Source organism: Athene cunicularia (genome assembly GCF_003259725.1).
Source record: "Athene cunicularia isolate RWA chromosome 4 unlocalized genomic scaffold, athCun1 chr4_part3, whole genome shotgun sequence".
Lineage (NCBI taxonomy): Eukaryota > Metazoa > Chordata > Aves > Strigiformes > Strigidae > Athene > Athene cunicularia.
Window position 1 is genome coordinate 8,012,988 of NW_020799100.1, and position 18,942 is coordinate 8,031,929.

General features: G+C 45.6%; 1 protein-coding gene across 4 annotated transcripts in view; it reads right to left on the bottom strand.

The window, feature by feature from the left end:
- Positions 1–9,436: 9,436 nt before the first annotated feature.
- Positions 9,437–18,942, bottom strand: part of LOC113479915 (synaptotagmin-like protein 2) — a 30,809-nt gene continuing 21,303 nt past the window's right edge. For all 4 annotated transcript variants that reach the window (XM_026848308.1, XM_026848309.1, XM_026848306.1 and 1 more), the window contains 8 exons: positions 18,480–18,581; positions 16,514–16,683; positions 15,594–15,696; positions 14,800–14,961; positions 13,998–14,076; positions 13,318–13,417; positions 12,125–12,330; positions 9,437–10,505 (listed from right to left, as the gene is read on the bottom strand). In XM_026848308.1, coding sequence (XP_026704109.1) covers positions 10,360–10,505; positions 12,125–12,330; positions 13,318–13,417; positions 13,998–14,076; positions 14,800–14,961; positions 15,594–15,696; positions 16,514–16,683; positions 18,480–18,581 — 1,068 coding nt within the window. In that variant the 3' untranslated portion in view covers positions 9,437–10,359. The remainder of the gene's footprint in view (positions 10,506–12,124; positions 12,331–13,317; positions 13,418–13,997; positions 14,077–14,799; positions 14,962–15,593; positions 15,697–16,513; positions 16,684–18,479; positions 18,582–18,942) is intronic.

Below are 18,942 nucleotides of genomic sequence, written 5' to 3' on the forward strand. Positions count from 1 at the left end.
GGAGCCCGGCGCTGAGGGGATCCCCGGGGAGCCGGGCGCTGAGGGGGACCCCGCGGCGGAGGGGGACACGGGGCAGGGGGAGCCCTGTTGAGCCCAGGGCCGAGGGGGAGCAGGGGGCCAGGCAGGCCCCAAAGCTAAGGGGGCGCAGGCCACGGCCAACCTTTCTCAGCTCTTCCCCGAGGCGAGAAGGGTTGAGCTGGGCCCGCAACACCTTCCCATGTTTGGGAGAGATTCCGGCTCCTCGGCCCCGCGCCGGAGTCTAATGGGGGCAGCCCAAGGAGCGCCGCCGCCCTGGGCGCTGGGTCACCTGCACCCCGCGGGCCGTGTCCGGGGGGCAGTGGGATGGCGAGGGGTCTCACTGGCAGCTGCGCGAAACCCTGCGTATCCACACACGTGTTTATGTGTGTGTACATACTATGTGTGTACAGTCTCCAAAATGAACAGGTACAGACATTAAATACCCAGCACCTTAAATACCACAAATCTTAACAAATCCATTTTCCCTCACTCTGCTCGAGCGGGTTCTCACCTCCGCAGGGTGAAGCACAGCGTTCAGGAACCTGGGCAGCAGCGAAGCAAGTGCCTGGGATTGTAGGTCCCAGTTTTGACCAGGCTGTCCCAGCCTGGGGCTGTCCCAAGGGGCCGTGGCTCTGCACCCCCACAGTGGCACACGGCCCCCCGGGTACGGCTGAGCCCCACACCAGCTTGTGCAGCACTTGCCAGAGCAGAGTTTTAATCTCTGGAAGGGAAAATGAGTGTGTATATTACTAAAACCAGTGACTAAACCGTGTGTATTAAGTCAAACATTATTTTAAAAAAAAAAAAAAAAAAGAGGACTATTGATGCTGTTTCTTTTTAAATTTGTGAAAGCCCTGGTGGCTTTTTTCTTAAATAAAGATGGTTTCATTAAGAGCTCCTCCTGCATGACTGTTATTGAAATAAACACATCTCACAGTGGCTATTATATCCATTAGCTCCTCAAAAAAGAACTTTTATATAGGCATGAGATAGTTAGGCACCTTGCAAATTGGACTAGGACATTAGAGAGATCATTTCAAGTTTTGAAGAATAAATGGCAAGGAATTTTTTCAATATCCTTTGAAATATATCTGTTAACAACCCCAAAAGATCTTATGTTAATGTACCTCAGGACAGGAAAGAAAACTGATGAAGCAATCTGCACAGCAAGAGAAACAGTGCAACAGAAAAATATTAAACCTATAAATCCAAGTTAGCAGCACATTAACCAGAGACTCTGCCAGCAATTCTTTGAGGATCTGTTGCACTTTAATGTATGATCTCTAAGCATTTGATGCCCATTAGTCCAAGCCCACAATAAATCGTGGTTTCTCTTCAACTTTTTCTCTCCTCCCCGTGCCCTCACGCACACAGACGCCCCCTCTCCCTTTCTGCCAGGGGTGTGACCGCGCTGGAGCAGGCACCAGGCGCCTGGTGACGCAGCCCACCAGCACCAGCTCCGGCAGGGATCTCCGGGCAGAGGTGCCAGTGGACATCTCATGGCAGCACCATGAGCTATGGTGGGGAGCGGCCAGAGCACCCCGACTTGCAGGGCTGTGAGGAGCCAAGGAGAGCACCAAGGGGTGGGCTGGTGCCCAACAGACACTGTCGTAGCTAGAGGAATTCCTGGAGCATCAGAGACCTGTTTTTCCCCAGCAAATAAACCCGCAGGATCCCGTGATGCAGATATTATTTTCATCTTCTCTGAACACATGCATATAGATGAACACACGCTGCGTGACTAGGCAGCCACGATATTAATTAGCAGCAACTGAGAAGGTAGGAGAAAACGAGCTCCTGGGAGAGCCTTTGTTCTGGTACCATTTTAGAAAATGGAAAATCTGGTGTCTGAAAGAGCGAGACAGAGCGTAACCCAGATTTGATGCAAAAGCAGGTTTGTTGGCTGGGGACAGGACAGCGCGTGCTGGTGAGAAGCTGCAGGAGCGTGCGGACTGGTGGCAGCGCTCAGGGCAGCCTTTGCGGGCTGTCAGCACCTCTGGACTCAGGCAACCCTTTAGCCCTCCTCCCTGTGGCTCCAGGGGTGATTCAGCAGCCCCTTTCTCCTCGAAGCTCCTAGTGCTGGGGGAACGCTGCCTGAAAACGACCTCGGCACAGGCGAGGGGACGGCTGAACCCACGGTGGCGTGCAGGGGCCGAGCTCCTGAATCGGCTGGCAGCACCCGTGGGACCCCACAAGCAGGGTCCAACCTGCCCAGAGACGCAAAGGGGAGCCTCTGTCAGGCAGCACTGCCGTACAGCCCTGCACTGTGTATGGCAGACACGGGTCAGGGCCCTTCCCCAGGGCAGCCTATGCACGCCTGGGCATGCAGCTCCTGCACAAGGTGGAAAACATCCACACATCAGCCACTGGAGGGGGTGTTTTATATTTAGTAAATTTATTGTAAGTCAGGAAAGCTGGGACAAAAGGGGGTAAGGGCTGGAGAACAACTCCCTTGCTAACCTGCCCTGCCTGTAGTCTCTATCTCAGAGCAATTATATTAACTTCCTTTTAGTGTTAGATGATGGAGGCCTAAGCAGATACTTAGGAGGGGCTTCTGAGAGCTCAGTTCCAACCCAGTTCAGGCTGGTGGGTGCTGTGCCATATGTGCTCCAATTGTCAGGAACCACCATCATGCAACCCTACATTAAGAGCCCAACAGCAGCCTCAGCAGTCCCCGCGGCTGGGGTAGGATGGCTTCAAGGCAGGCAGCTCCTCTCGGGCAGGAGCTCTCTGCTGTGAAACCCAGGCTCACTGTGGCTGGGCCATAAAGACAGAAGGTCCCTAGCCATGGTCAGGGATGGCAAGGAGTCAGCCACCCCCCTGGACCCCAGAACTGTGATTCACAGAGCCCCCCCCCCCCCAAATATTTTGCCAGTCAGTTGTAGTTTAGTTTTTCTCCAGAACCAGCCAGTGTCCTTTATACCCCATAGCTGGCAGCTGGAGGCTGAAGCCATCTCCAAGCCCATGGCAGCACTACGAGGAGGAGAGTGCATCAGCACTGCACACACTATGCAATTTTAATGCCCTTTCAGTTTCCAAGGATACAAAAAACAATCAATCAGGCAGAATCCCTCGATGCTGAGCTGGATGCACGGGAGCTGCCTGAGACGGCCCATGCCTTCACCCCAGCCTGGGAAGGTGCAGCAGTCATAACACACTGGGGAACCAGAGCACCTGAACACACAGGCTGACACCCCTGGCCCTTGTGGGTTTTATATCCCAGCCCCACTCGCAATGGAGTTGCTCATCACCGCAGAGATAACGGCACCCAAGTGGAGCCCTGCAAGTATACGCTACCAGACAGGCCAGAGACCTGCAAACAGTGACGGGCCACACACCAGGGTGATGGGAATGCTGAGAACAGGGCTGGCTAACCACACATAGCAAACAATTTATTAGCTAGTTCCAAAAAACATCCCTGTTAAATTAGGCCTGTCCAGGAGATGAGACATGGAGACAGATTACACTGTTGACAGGGATGTGATTGCACCCATGACCTGCTAGCTGATGCGTGCCACTGTAAAACCCAGGACAGAGGGAAGGTATTAAGCGAATTAATGTTTATTATTTATATGATGCCCACAGTTAGCTGGGGTGGTGCAGACAAGCGTAAAGCCACATGGTGCTCAGAACTGACAGCCCAGATGACAGCAAGCACTAGGAGCATAATTTAGGACTTTGTGATGAGGTGACAGCCTTAGAGCCTCCAACAGCAGTAGCAGGAGGGGAGCACAGGCAGGGCTGAATGCCAGGAGCCACATGGTGAAGCTTCTGTCCCACTTTGGCCTTTGCCTGCACTGAAGGGCCTTTTGTAGTGGTGGACTTCTGTGGCAGGCTGGCAGCCTCTGTCCCCAGGAAACTTGCTTAACCTCCCTCTCCAAACATCAACTTGTTGGAAAAATGCTTCTAGTGAGCAATGGGGTACTGCACACCAAGGCAGCTCCAAGAGGACTGGCTGGGGTTCCAGTGGTGGCATCCTGCAGAGGTACCACTGGTCCCCCAGTGTCACACTGGGATCAAATCAAAAGCCGTAGAGCAGACACAGGCTTGATAAATACAGTGATGCTGGCTGTCCTATTAATGGTCCCTCATTAATACAGGAACACGTTACCTAAATGTCGCTCCTACACTAGGCATCCAGGCTCCTTCTGTAGCCAACAGAGAAAGGCAGGAACATCTTGAGAGCTGTTTATCCCACTCACCTTGGTGGGATGAACCATCTTCCACCACCACTGTCCTTTCTCTTGGCCGTAGAGGAACAGCGGGCCCAGCGCAGAGCAGCTACCCGACCTCAGACACCTTGAATTGCCCCATCCCCTGAGAAGGAGGCTCTGCCTCCTCCCAAGGAGCTTAGCAACACTGCAGAGATGGGGCTGCAAAACCAGCCAGGATCCGTGCCGATGGGAGAATGTGGGAGAGACACAAGTGCAGAAGAACTTCAGAAATAACCAGAGAAGCCTCTTGAGTCAATAACAGTGCTCCAGGGCAGCGTTAGCATTTGCTTTGCAACCTGAACAGACAAGGGAGATTAAACTCTCGTACAGTGTGATCCACACTGGTGGACATGCACAGAGGATAAGCTTGCTTATCCCTGCGTCCCTGCAAGTGGCAGGGCCACCCTCTGGTGCCACACAGCACCCACATGACATAGCCTCCAGCCCCAATGGCTTGCACATGCGAGCAAATCAGCTGGGTTTTTGGAGATGTAAAACATTTGCAAAATATTTCCCTGGGACAATAAATTAAACGTCAGCTCATTACTGTGGGATGGCTTACTCCAGATGCAGCTCCCTGTGTCTTATTTCAGATTATGATCACATTAAAATGGCCATGGCTTGGCCAGTCGAAAAAGGGGGGCTCCCATCAAGAGATCATTATATCTGCCTGAGTCTGCCTGAATCCAAGAACAGATCCTCCACTGGGAATATTATGTCCTTGTAGCTGTTCAAGTCTTCCCAGCAAGGGAACAGGATCTGCTTAGAGCAAATAGGAGCCATTACCATCAGGATAAATTAGTAATGGTGAGTGGGAGAGAGAAGAGGAGAGGAGAAGAGGTTATTGTGATTTTTCTTCCTACAGAGCGGGTGTCTGAGCTACTTACATTTCCAGAAAACAGCTCCCTAGCTTCCCCTCTGAGCCCAGAGCTCAGACTGCTTGCTTACAGCTCAAGAGCTACTTTGGATTGTTATTAACTAGCAGGAGGGCATTATGGGTTGTTAGGTGCATGAAATCTGATTTCTGTTCCTACTGGTAGCATCTCAAGTTTAAAGGCAGCACAGGCAGGTCTGTAGAGTAAGAAAAAGCAAAATATACTTGCATTTGCTCTGTTCAACACCACTAAACATGTGCCTTTTATCAGAAGCTGCAACGCCTGTTGAGGACTAATTGGGGGTGGTGGTCTTTAAGGTTCTGCAGGGGGTAGGCTGCAAGGCTGTGGCTCTGTGGTGTTGTATAGTTTCCATTTTGTGAAATACAGGATGCCAAATAATTTGCTAAACCCTGGCTGCACTCCTGGAAAAAAAAAAAAAACGATCTGCAGAAATGCCTTCACACTCAGGACTCCTTCCTTTCCTCCTAAAATGATCTGTTAACGCAGGGCTGGTTTAGCTAGTTTGGGTCTACAACAGCCATAGTACAATTTCACAGCATTTTAAAAAGCAAGTAGGCTTGCAGAGAAATGACCATACCACCACCGGCTGCTCTCCAGCAGGAATGCTAACAGGAGCCTGCTGCCACCAACCTGCTGGCACCAAGCTCAGACCCTGCTCCTGCCTGTGTCTCCTCCTAGGATGCTGCTGCCTGCTGACATATTCATCCACCTTCAGATTTTACTCTCTGACATGAGGCATTCCAGCTGAGTGAATGGGAAACTAATGCAAAACCAAAAGGAGCTTGGTCTAGAGTGCTGAACCTTTCCATCTCTCCACCAAGCCTATCCCTTTCTCAGAAGAAAGAGATGTCATATAATCCATGAACAGTAATTTCTCCATGGGCCTCCTGGAGGCCGATGCTCAGTTTTTGTGCTGCTGTAAGCAGACCCAGCACCCTCCAACCAATCAATGTGCTCAGAAGGGTGGGAGAAGCTGGCAAATGCCCCCAAAGTGTGAAGGGCCACCCTAGAGTTGCCCGCTCTTGCGCAAACCTCATTGCTACACATCAGCCATCCCCCGCTCACAACAGGCCAGGAGCAGGTACTGCAGTACCAAAACACACTCAGAGTCCTCCTGTGGCCCCAGCAGCTTCACCCTGACCCTTGCTAGGAGAGCTGCTACTCATGGCAGAGCCACCTGTACAAGGAGCCTCCCAAGAAGTGCAGCCACTGGGAAAAAGTGACTGCTCCTGGCCAACCCATTGGGAAGAGACTTCTGTTTTCAACAGCTTTCCAAAGGTCAGTGGGATCTTGTGCAGTAGCGATGCTGCTGAGGGCAGCATGGCTCCAGTAACACATACCTTACGGCGTCTTTACAAACATGCTTTTGCATGGTGCTTTACAGTGAGCTTCCCAGTGTCCTCTGACAACATTGGCGACAGTGCTCAGAGGGACGTCTCCTCCCAGGCACCCGTTTTAACAGTACCAGCAGGCAACCAGGACACCTGAGGGGTGGAAAGTAAGCAGGTGGAAAAGGATTAAGCCATGGAAGATATTAAAGTACAAAACAGCCAACCAAATCTGGTGCTGAATATGCTCACTCTTAGTTATCAGGAACTGATGTGTGTTTATCTATTCAGTTTTTGATATACAGCTCTATTCAATGCTTTTTTTTTTCACTTAATTTAGAAGCCTACAAAAATACAGCTTTTCTTATTTCAATAGATTACGTTATTACATAGGTTTATTTAGCCAGCATAATTTTCTCCCCGAATCTCCACAGTACTTCAAATGTTTTTTCCTGTGGAGGATAAAGCTGAGCAAATATTTAGTAATGGATAATTAATTCAACCACTTCTTTTCCATCTCCTCTGAGACACTCATTCAGTGGATGCTGTTCAAGATTCAACAATTCTTTCTTTCTCTTCTTTAGTTAGCTGCTAAACTACTTTCAATAGTTTCTGATACCTGTAACATGAACAGTTTTGAATGGACATCAGTCACAGATTATATTTGCCTAATGGGGCAGAAATACTTTCTAGGCTCTCGCTTTCTCTTTTTTTTTTTTTCTGCTTGCAAGGTTCCTGAGAAAAAGTTATATAAATAAGACATAAACTCAAAGGAAGCCTATTCACTCTCACATAGAGAATATTGATGAAAAGCAGTCACCCAGCTCTACTGTAGATACTGAGGTTTGTATTTTATATGAAGAGGATAGTGCCTAAGGGTGCCAGGCTGTAACCTACCATTTCATAGGCCCACTCCATCCCCGGGGTCACCTCTGTTTCCAGCAAGAGCTCAGTGACCACAGGCAGCTCCCACTACATCACTGGCACCTGCATGCTTGTATTCAGGGAAATGAGAGGCTTAAAACACATTTACCATATCCATGAAGTCTTACTGTCTTATGGAACTTTGTTTAACCCATTCTACATTGAGATAGTAAATAGTCAGAGAACTTTCCATCTGTTCTTCCTTTCTTTTACCAGTTACTACCCAACACGTTATCATCAGCACATGCCTACAGGCCCGAGTCTCTTTTACATATAAACATACAGACAACAAATTTCAACATCATAAGCCACATACAAACAGGCTGTTAACCTTATACTCACAAGCTCCTTCACTCCTCCATATGACCCTGACAATAAAAGTGCCTTAAGTCTTTTGCTGATAAAGTGCTTTCTGCGCAGATGGAAACATCACAGAAAATTTTACTACTCAGATATAGCTGTGTTACAAATCTGTGTGCGGTTTGGCAGTGTAATCTTTTACTCTGATAAACTATTAAATGCCAAAGAAAGCTTCTTAAATTAATCAGGGCTTAATTTAAATAAACAAGCCACCAAAAGCTTAACAAAACCCCTTAATGGAATCTTAATGCAAAAATAGGCTGCTCACAAAGTCCCAGGACAAGTTCATAAAAGCAACTGCACTGGGATGAAACTGGCCCACTAACCCCCTTTTTCCCCTGTTATTGGCACCACCACCAAAAACTATGTTAATTTTCTGAAACACCAACACAACCATTTCCAGCTCCATTGATGCAGTTTTGGCAACACTGACGCAACCACATGTACTAATACTGCACGTGAGAGACATGCAGAAGTGGGATGACTGTGATGGCGAGGAGTCAGCTCAACCCTCCAGGAAGAGACCTGGACCTGTCTGAGCTGAAGCCCGTGGCATTGCCAGCTGCATTTGCAGCCACAGCAGAAATTCCTCCCCCGGGATCACCCTGTGGATGGGGAAGGGCTTGGGGTGAGAGCAGCAGTCCTGTGAATAACTTCACTGCCACAAGCCACCGCTCCCTGATTAGCAGGGCTCCTTGTAGTAGGTAAATTATATGTATGCATAAATATTCACATGTTCAGCACCTAAACAGGTAAAGATAATAGTTTTAAAACTCCCACCTTCGGCCCAATGTTGTTATTTTATCCCACAAAGGCAATAAAAATGACCAAACCTTGGTGAACAAAACATGCTGGGCTGGAGCCCATACAAAGTATCTCTGGGCTGACATGCAGTATTTATCTGGTTCTTCATTACATTCTACTGCTCTGTGGACTCTCTTTTAGTGCCTTCAGTACTATGACGGGTACATTTTCAAGTATTCTCTTTTTCAAATTGCAAAAACATCTTCTTTGTTTATTTTTTCCCATGAAAACTGCTGATTATCTCTGAAATGTCTTAATTTGATGAAAAAGTCTTATTATTTTAAGTGTACATTTTCTATTAATTTATTTACAACCAGCTTTGCTAAGCTGAAAATGAATGCTGAGCTTGACTTAAATAAAATCAATATTAAAGAATATCAAAACATTCACAGAGACGAAATCTAGGGTAGGATCGCTACAAAAAATATTTCTCCATGATATTTTACCTGCCCTTGGGCAAAAATGGTTCATTTTGACATGACAAAATTTAACTACTCTTTTTCTTGCTTTTTCGATACTCAGACCATGCTAAAAATAGTTACAAGGAGACCAGTTGATGACTAAAGAAGAGCATTCTATTTAATCACAATATGTACATCCAAAATACAAATTACAAAGCTGCATTTCAAAAATGTATTCACAACGCCATTCTGCCACGGTCAGCGTGCCAAATGAGAAGTTCTTGCAAGCTACTGGCAGAAAGGAAATTCCAGCCGTGGATAACTCACTGACAGGCCTCAGGTGGAAGGAAGGCCAGCAGCAGGGCACGCAGAGGCAGGAGAGCCCCCCAAGCAGCTGTAGCCCTGGAGCCACCCTTTGCATCCGTTCATTCCCTACTTACCTCTCCCACCAGCTCCCAAAATCTCCTGTGTTCCAGTGAGGGTTTTTTTTCTTTCCTGACCCGTTGTGCCAGGCTAACATGAGACCACTTCCTACATCATTATTTGGTATCGAAATGTTTTGCACACAAGGCATTTCAAAGGTGCAATTAGGCCCATCAGCAATGTAACCATGTTTTACACTTGGGCAAGCACTTCAGTTTATATTGCACTAAAACTGTCCTTTATTCATAGAGTACTTGCCTGAGGTCACTGAGGAAGCCTGTGGGAAAGCTAGGAAAACAGCCCCTGGTTGCAAAATCCCGCTAGCTGCAGGACCATCACTTCTCTCTTTCATATCAAATCAGAAAGAAATTAATATATTGAATTCCTCATTGTCATCCTCCTCACGTTGCTTCATTTCCTGGTTCACATAGTCTTTTCTGTCTTTAGATTCACCTTGGATCTCAACTTTCCTCACGTTACAGACGTGTTATCACCAATCACAAATGCCAAGCTCCCATTCTCAGACTGTGCTGCTGGTGACTTGGAGCAATTCTATATCAAGTACAGAGTGTACCACTTGCAGGGGAATACGAATAATACCATGCTGCTGCTTTAGTACAATTACAAATCTGCACAGAAAAAAAAAATGGCACAAGAAACAGTAAAAAAATAAAAATATGTATATGTCCTTTTCCTTCTGCTAATGTTCCCAGAGGTTAATGGAATTCAAAGATACTGAATATAAATGATTAAATAAAACGACAAATGAAGTTTCTTCTTGGTCAAAATAAAGTATAGCATCAGTTTGGCATCTTCCATGTCCTCTGTCAGGGAATTAGTACTTAACATTTAACATTTCCGAAGTGCCGTCCAACAACTGCCTTATTAACCTGACACTTGCCAGCCCCATGGATGGTCTCTATCACATCGGTGCAGGAAGTTTCCTAGTTCTAATGACCACGTTCAACCTTTCTATGGCACAAATGGTGGGTTATTTCAGTTTTTTTCTCCCTGCCAGTGAGCGCAGTGGCAGCAATCCTTCAATCCATTCATTGGCAGCTGACATCATCTCCTGCCAGAAGGCCACCTCCTCTTGCGTGGAGTCCATCCAGTCCACAGAGATGCCATAGCTCAAACCTGTAAAGAAGAAAACTACAACGTTGAGAGCTACACATAGAGTTTTTACGCCATGCAAAAATACTCAATGGGATATAACTGTTGCAGGCAGTGCCTTAACATAAAAGGTGCTGACTTTCTCTCAGCAAGTTGCACCCTAAATGCCTCCTGTTCTTCTGCCAATGACCTCCATTTTACACCAGAGTTCAGCATAAAGTCAATGTAAAAGCCACAAAATACAAGAACCCCAAACATAACCTGCCAAGGAAAATAATATTGGGCTCAAGCCCTTTCTGCATCTTTTGGAATGATAAAGAAAGTCTAAAAGGCTTGGGTTTCCCCTTAGAAGATTTTCGTATGGACTGGGTGGAGTATTCGTCAAAATTCTTTTGCTTTACACTTCATTTGTATAGGAAACAAACACACAGTAGCAGAAAAGTGTTTACATTAATCCAGAATTGATTATTCAACCATATTTGCACGTGCTAATTGCTTGTCAATAAGATAAAAGTCTAAATTTGGATCACAGCTTATTTTGGGGTTGGTATTTTTATAACTTGCTTATGAGCTTGTTGCCCCTTCCCACTAGATAGTTCACAGCCCTCCTGACGACATGTTAGAGACTGAAAACAGAGAAGATAAATGCAATTAACAGAGGGGCACCTGCAAGGCAGACCTTGCAGCTACTATGAGCCTTTTCCTGACACCCTCAAGGAACAGTTATCCTTTATTGCAACATTCTGAAATCTTCTGTTTGTATTTCATCTCTCAGAAAGTCCTCTCGCTTAACAATTAATAGTTTAGAAAACCTTAGATATGGCACTTACAAAATAAAAGATGAACATGCTATCTTGTCAAAGCTTAGCTATGGGGTACACTGAAAGCTAGGATATTGCTTAAAAATATTGGAGTTTTCCAAACCCCGTTGAAGTAAAACACTTTCAGCTTCTCTGAACTGGAACCTCATGCCATCAACTCCCAGAGACAGTGACTGTCTCCCAGTGGAGCAGATGGCATCCCTGCTGAGGTCTTTCAGCACTATATCCTCTAAATAAAAGCAAAACAAAAAGCCACCACCAGCACCTTAGTCTACAACCAGACAACTCCATTCTTTCAATTTGTGATTTAATTCCAGCTGATGCACTCTCAGTACTGATTACCTACCAGAACAACTAGCGTAGCTCGCTCTGTTTTTCAAATATTAGCTATTCCTGCTGCTAAAGCTACTAAAGGGAGGAGGTGATGTGGACGGAGCACCAGGTGGTGCTGTCCCACATGGCATTCACGTTGTCTTCATCTCTGAGCACTACTCCCTGGGAGGAGCGGCAATACAACATTAATTTGTAAACACAGCCTGTCTTCCTGTAACAGCAGGAAAACTCTCTGATCAAGAAGATTCTTGAGTTTTTCCAGACCTCAGAGTTGATGCTGGCAGAAAATGTAGGAATAGAGGGTTGCTGTCATGGCACCAGGTGCCCCTCCATCCCAGACACAGTGCAAGTACCAAGATTCTCTCCAATTACTGAGGGTCCCCATCCCTGGTTTCTCCCCAACAGGAAAATGCTCTGCAACTTCCCATTATATCCTGTAGCTCAGCGATATGGTAACGGTATTCATTTAATGTAAAGGAAGTCACTTACCTGTCCCGAGGCCCAGTCTGATTCCTCCAAGGAAATGGTTGGTAAGTTTTTCATGATCCCACACAGTCAGTTCAACACAAGCATCCTTCAGATCCTCTGTATGAAAGCCATCGTATACAATAGTGTGATTGAAAATAGGGTTTGTGTCTCTTTTTATGACTCGGGTCTTTTGGTAACTCTTCTTACTGGTGTCTGGAAGCACATAGCTTTGAGAGGAGAAAAAAATACAGCATGTAGTATTGAATATCTCCCAAGATTTGAATTGTTCCTACCAAGTTCCTTGGTCTAACAAGCCTCAGTTCTGAGGGAGGAACTGGGTCTCAACATAAGAAGTCTCTGTAAATTTAATGGGAAATGTTCATAATTCCTGGATTAAACTTTTTGTTTTGCCAAGAAAATAAATTTTAAAAGCAAACATTTTCAGAAAGAAGGGCACTTGCTTAAAATTTCCAGCTTTTGGCAAGGTTTTTTTTCAAATTGAAATTTTACATTAAAAAAATGACCCTACTTCCAGATATTTCTACTTTCATAAATTTCCATCACTTAGATGCCTGAGGGTATTTTTAAATGGTCAGTTAGGCTTCTTTAGCAGCAAACCTTTCTGCAAGAAAACTCTGTAAGGATTTAAAATATACAAAATATATGGTGATCACTTCAAAAAGCCCAAAAGATCTTAAAATCCCCTTAAAAGGTTTTTAATTTTCTGGAATTTTTGAAGTACTTTTTTCCATATAACAGGCAGAATTGATATTGCAGGCTGAAGAAAACATGCACATGCCAAATTCTGGAGAAGATCAAAGCAGGATCCAACCACCTGTATGTCAGTTCTGGTGAATCCCTAACAAATTCCCAAACTCTGCATGCAAGCCCATATCAACGCAAAATTCACCACTTCACGTGAACACACTGGGCAAGGTGCAGGGCCCACAATTCCTCTCACTCAGATGCTATTGAGACAAATCACTGAGTGAGTCACAGACAGTGATTAACCAAGAGCTTTATCACAGCAAGGATTTTCCTAATTTGGCCATGAGTGTATAACAAGGGCAATTTCTTCTACAGAGTCCAATGCAACACAAAGGCTTTACAGAATGGAGGCACAGAGAGGTGAGCCTGAGAAAAGAGAAGAAAGCAAACTGCTTTGTGAACACATGGACCCAGGATCAAAGCCAATATCATGTTCATTCATTTACCATTTCACAAAGGAGTCAACTCCAGAAGGACGCAACTGCAGGAGGTCTTTGACGTCTTTGACCCAAATGTGAACTTCGCCAGAGGAAGGATTCTTGGGACCTGCCATTTAGGAGAGGAGAAAAACTGTCATGTCAGTCCTTACTAGCAAAATGACAGGCTTCCTCTCCAGGGACCTGAGGGAGCAGCAACAGGGCTTCTCTGTGCATGCACTCTCTCGTGAGCTCTGCAGCCCTCTGCCTGGTGCCACAGCACTCCTACCAGCCCCATCACACCTGCAGTTGCAGAGGCCTCCTGACACAAAATGCTGGTGCTGCTTTGAAACAGGAAAGGAGAAGGAATTGCTGGGCAAACCCAACCCTGTGCCTGCCCCACAATTAGAGGGGCTGTGTGCTGCTGCTGCTACCACATGACAGCACCCTACAGTGCCCACAGTGAGCAGTTTGAGGTTGTTGAGACCCTCCTCTCTCCCCAGCACTTTCCCAATAAAACCAGATGTGAAAATCAGGTGTAAGCTGCAGGTAGTGCTAACAAGCACTGCTGACTGTGCTTTTGTGCTGATCTCTCAGATCTTGCTCTATGTAATAATATCACTCTTTTGCCATCTCTTAAACAGATGAGGCATTCCAAGCTGCATGTCAACATACGGGCAATACTTCTTAATGCATGAAACCCATTTTACCTAGGCTTCCTGGAGGGACATACTTAATAGATAAATTCATCACTCCTCGATGATCCACACCGTTAACAGCAGAAAGGCTCTGAAACAGAAGGAGTTATGACTGACTAAACGAGGGGTTGTATAAACATAGCAAGGCAAACAGCTTTTGAGTTCAATGGAGGGGCACAAATGGACAAACTCTGATTTTACATGGCTAGGGCAGCCCCTTCTCGGGGCAGCTCCCTTCTTTGTGGTTTTGTTCACAAAGTCAGTCCCTCAGAGCCAAAAGCCTGAGGATTCAGAGCAAGGCTGCCCTTCCAGATATGTCCAGCTGGACATAATTAAGCATCTTAGTTCTAAAAGACAAATATCCTTTATTTTCTGCAAAGGGATCTGAACCCAGAAGCATGCAGGAAGCTTTACGGGCTTTAGAAAAACTGGCATCTGAATATTTACCTCTCAAGGCATGTTCAACTGCATCACCTAGCACTCTGCTGTCTATTTTTAAGGGATGGTCTTTATGTGAGTAGAGAGAGGCAAAGTCATGTCAGAGTTTCTGTTTAGTGTCGGATCACATGTATGAAAGTGTCCCTACAGATCAGTCACCAAATAAGACCCAAGAAGGCCTGTGTTCAGAGCAGTGAATATTGCACTAACGTGTCCAGGGCTTGTGGGTGTTTTACTGCATTTCCTGAGGTACAAATCAGGTTGTTCTGTCCACCACACCACCTAAAGACCTCAGAGGAGTCAGGAAGGACTTCTGCCACTTCTAAAGGCTTCGGGGTTTGTCTAGGAAGAGGAACTGCAGCTGAGATGCACTTACTCGGGGTTTCAGTGGGTACCAGTTGAGTTTCCTGTTGCTCCAGTCCCAGCTGGCCAAGTCTACTTCAATCTCTCCCAAGAAACTGTTACGTCCCAGTGGATCATTGTGCCAAACAGAGAGATTTAATTTTTGGATCAGCAATACCATTTTCTCTATTTTATACTAGAAGAAGAGAGAGAAGTCAGGTTGTTCAAATTTTTCTTGTTTCTTTCACAACCTGAAATAAACTACTCAAAAGCTTGGATAAGCTCTGAGACACTCAAACACACTCCACACATGCACTAATGGACTGGCCTCCCTCGGAACATCTCTTGTTTTGTCCTGCAGAAAGACTACCCCCCTGACAAAGCTTTTCTGCTGAGCACAGGGAAACCTAGCGCTCTGTTCATCACAGGGCAAACCCAATGCTCTTTCAAGAATTAGTAACACAGTCCCAGGCATTGTTAAATAATCCTCTAGTTGTTGATAATTAAGATAACATAACAAAGACCTTTCTTAGTAGTCCAATGCCTCATGACTGTGTGCCAGGGAAAGGAATAAGAACACCCCATGCTCTGGCTGAAGACAGCACAGGTTGCAGGTCCCCGTCTCATCCAAAGATCACTGTGAGGTTTTGACAAAGAAAGCTTGGGTGCCACACAGGTGGGTGCAGAGAAACCTTTAACATCTCTGCCCTCACAAACCCAAGGAAAGGGCAGTGCAGAAGCCTGGAAAGAAGGCAGGATCTTTCCAGACCTGACCTGGTACAGCTGCCTGCTATAACACAGGTTTTCAGAGCAGGTGTTTGTTCTTACCCGTAACACCTCATTGTAAATAGGATTCACTGTCCTCTTCTTCACTGAAGTTTTCCTCTTACCCATTCTAGCTTTGTCGGGGAGCAGATAAGTTTTAACATACCTAGAAAAGAACACAAAGTCCAGCTGGATATTGTTCCGCATAGCCAAGCCCTAATAAGTGGGCAACACTTGTGAACAGTAACACTGAAACAAAAGACCTGGAGTTGACTCTGTGAGGGCAAAACTAATTAAGAGACCTGCTAGGATATTAACTTGTCATGCATGTGAAGTTATAAATATCACTGGAGATGGGTGGGTGCCACCAACATTCAGAACAGGTAGCTTTCTAGGCAATATGGGAAGCCAGCAGGGCCATATATCCATTTTCTGAAATGCCTGTAACTATAGCATCTCTGTTCATTCAAAATCAGGGTGAAATTAGAGAGAAGGAAAGAGGTGGAATGTCTTTAAGTCTCTCTCTCAGCATTCAAATCCAAGCTCCTTTTCATCACCTTTCAAACTAGAGGTCACTAATCTCTGTATAACTGCCATTGTTCCCCTAACAACACTTCTTTACTGACTTTCTTTTCATATAGACCTGTGTCTGCATCACCAGAGTTATTACCAAAGTGTGTTCACCATGGTGAGATCAAGGTTCACATGGATGCAGGGAGAATATATTCCAGTGATAACAGAATGGTCTTTGTAGTGACCAAAGCTTTCTCAATGTGTTCAAATTTAAGTCTGGCAACATTTACTGATGTCAATGGCTCCAGAACTATCAGCTAGGAAAGTCCCAGCAGTAAGCATGCACTAGAATTAGGAAGGAAGGAAGGAAGAGACCATGACATTTAAAAGGAGAAAACGTAAGACAGAAAATTCTCGAGAACACAAAATTCATCAATGTAGAAGACACAAGGCACCAAAGCGTTACTCACGGATCAGATCTGCCTTTCTTCTCATCCACAACAGCCAAGTCCTTGCACTGGGACACATGAACCTGGAACTCTCGGTTCTTCTCATCATAGTCTAGAGCAAACTCCACAGTACCTTGGGCATCCACACTCCCAAAATCGCCGCTGTAGACACTGAGCACACTGCCACTCACCTGCCAGGTGGAAGAGCAAGGTCAGTGCCACTGAAATAGGCACCCTCCTGACTTGGTTTCTGGACAAAGATGACAGTCTGAAAAGTTCATTCCCTGAGAAAGAATCTGCAATTTCCGTTCTTGTGTAGTATTGTGTCCTTGACAGAGAAATTGTCCACATCTGCAGCTGTGCTCAAACGAGCAAGGGTTGGAGAACCTGAATAAGGGTTTCACAAGGATGTGCTATCCTAGACCAGGACTCAGAAGCACTATACTCCTGAATGCTCAAGATATGCCCAAGATTTTTCACCCCAAAGTCCCAAAACTTTGGAAAATAGAGTCAAGTATTACTGGGGGGACCACACAAGTCTCTTTCCCTATGCTTACAGTACAAACAGCTGCTATCCTCACCCAGTCTTAGTGCTAAGAAAGAAATATATTGAGAGAACTTGAACTATCTGTATATGAACTTCAGGTAGATATAGTCAGACAATTGTCAGTAATTTTTTTAATTGGCTAGTAAGAACCATATCAGACTAGAAATGCGGGAAAAATTATTACTATCTTCTTGCTTGCTCACAACGTGCATGGAGCTGTACACAACAAAAATAGATATAACCCTTGTCCTGAAGAGCCAGTCATATCAGAGTCAGCCTGTGTCATCTACTTGCCACAAAGGCACAGGAAAATGAGGTTTCCACAGGTACAAATCAGAAGGTAGGCACCCAAGAGCCATTTGCTTTCCTAGAACGAACCACATTGGCCCACAGACCTTGGGGTTCTTTTTTCAAGGCTTTGCCTTTCACTGGTAGAAAGTGGTGAAACAGAAACAAAACATAGCTCCAGAAAGATGAGAGAATTTCCTGTTGTCACAATCACTCATGATTCCTGACAGGGGTAACATAAAAGCTAGTGATGTTTACAAAGCAAATAATTAACCCTCTCAACACTTTTCTGTGGTACAGTCATGAATATTTATCACAAAACTTTCTTAGTGATTAACCCAATTCTCTGCCTCCCCCTACTTCCTTTGGTTCTAAATTTCATTCTATTATAACCTACAAGAACCTGCCAAACATCTCCCCTCAGTCCCTGGAGCTGCATTACCATTCTATCAGGATACTCACTCCAGCACAGAATCTGGAACAAGATTTTCCAGAATACCTGTGTGACTTGGACACAAAGGGCTCATGTACAGCTCCCATGCTCTCCATAGTAGGAAAAGGACTCATGTGCCCCAAAGTTCAAGGGTTTTTTTAACATTCATCTACATTCATGATCTCTCCCTACCAGCACTGCTTCAAGTATGTTCTGTAAATCGCACATACACACATTGGAGATACCTGTAACAGTAATACAGCAAATTCAAGCACTTTTAAGCAGCACCCCCCAAAACACTGTCTCTAAGGAATGTTTTAAAAATGCTCAACTAAACACACTCAGCTCTTCTTAGTTTTCCTTAGAAGTTGAAGCTCTAAATCACGTTTTGCTGTCCAACTCTGAATTCCCTTGAATTTGCTGATAAGGTGAAGGATGAGCTTGCACAGGGCACCCATCTGCAGTCCCAGCTCTTGTGGAGCTATGGCTTACTGTGAATTTGTCTAACAATGACTTAGTGGGTCTCTATTTTAGATGGTACCTGGAGACACTCCTTTAACCCAAGTAAGTAATTAACCACCACCATTCTTCTAATAATGTATCACACAGAAACCAACAGGATACTCCGGAGGCCACATCGTCATTATCAGCCTAAATGCAGCGTCACTGCATTCGCCTGAGAAACCCTATCTAGCGAGATGTACGCGTTAAATACCTACCGAGGAGACAGATGCCATGTCGGACGAGTGGCTGCCAATGCTAGGCGTCTTTTTGTGCTTGTTAAACTGGAAGCTGATTTCCGAAGCCGTGTCTGATTCAGTCTGCTCAGAAAATAACAAGCATCTTTAAGCTCTGCCGTATGAGCACTTTGCCACACTACAGAGAAAAAAACCCAATAGCTCAGCAGAGTCCCATTAAGCAGCGATCAGGTTAGGAGAGTGGAGGAGAGCGCAGGGAGTCTCCCCAGAGGCATTCCCTCCGACCGGCAGCGAACGTCATCATTAACTGCCTCCAAACAGAGCTGCATGCAACCGCTGGGTCTCTTGGAAAGGGCATGGAATAGCGTGGTTTGAGACAGAGGGAAACACTAAAACTCCTCCAGGATAGAAGGGTTCTTTGGGTTATTGGGGGCTTTTTTATTAAGGCTTTTCTCATTTATTTATGACATAACCAAGGCATGCT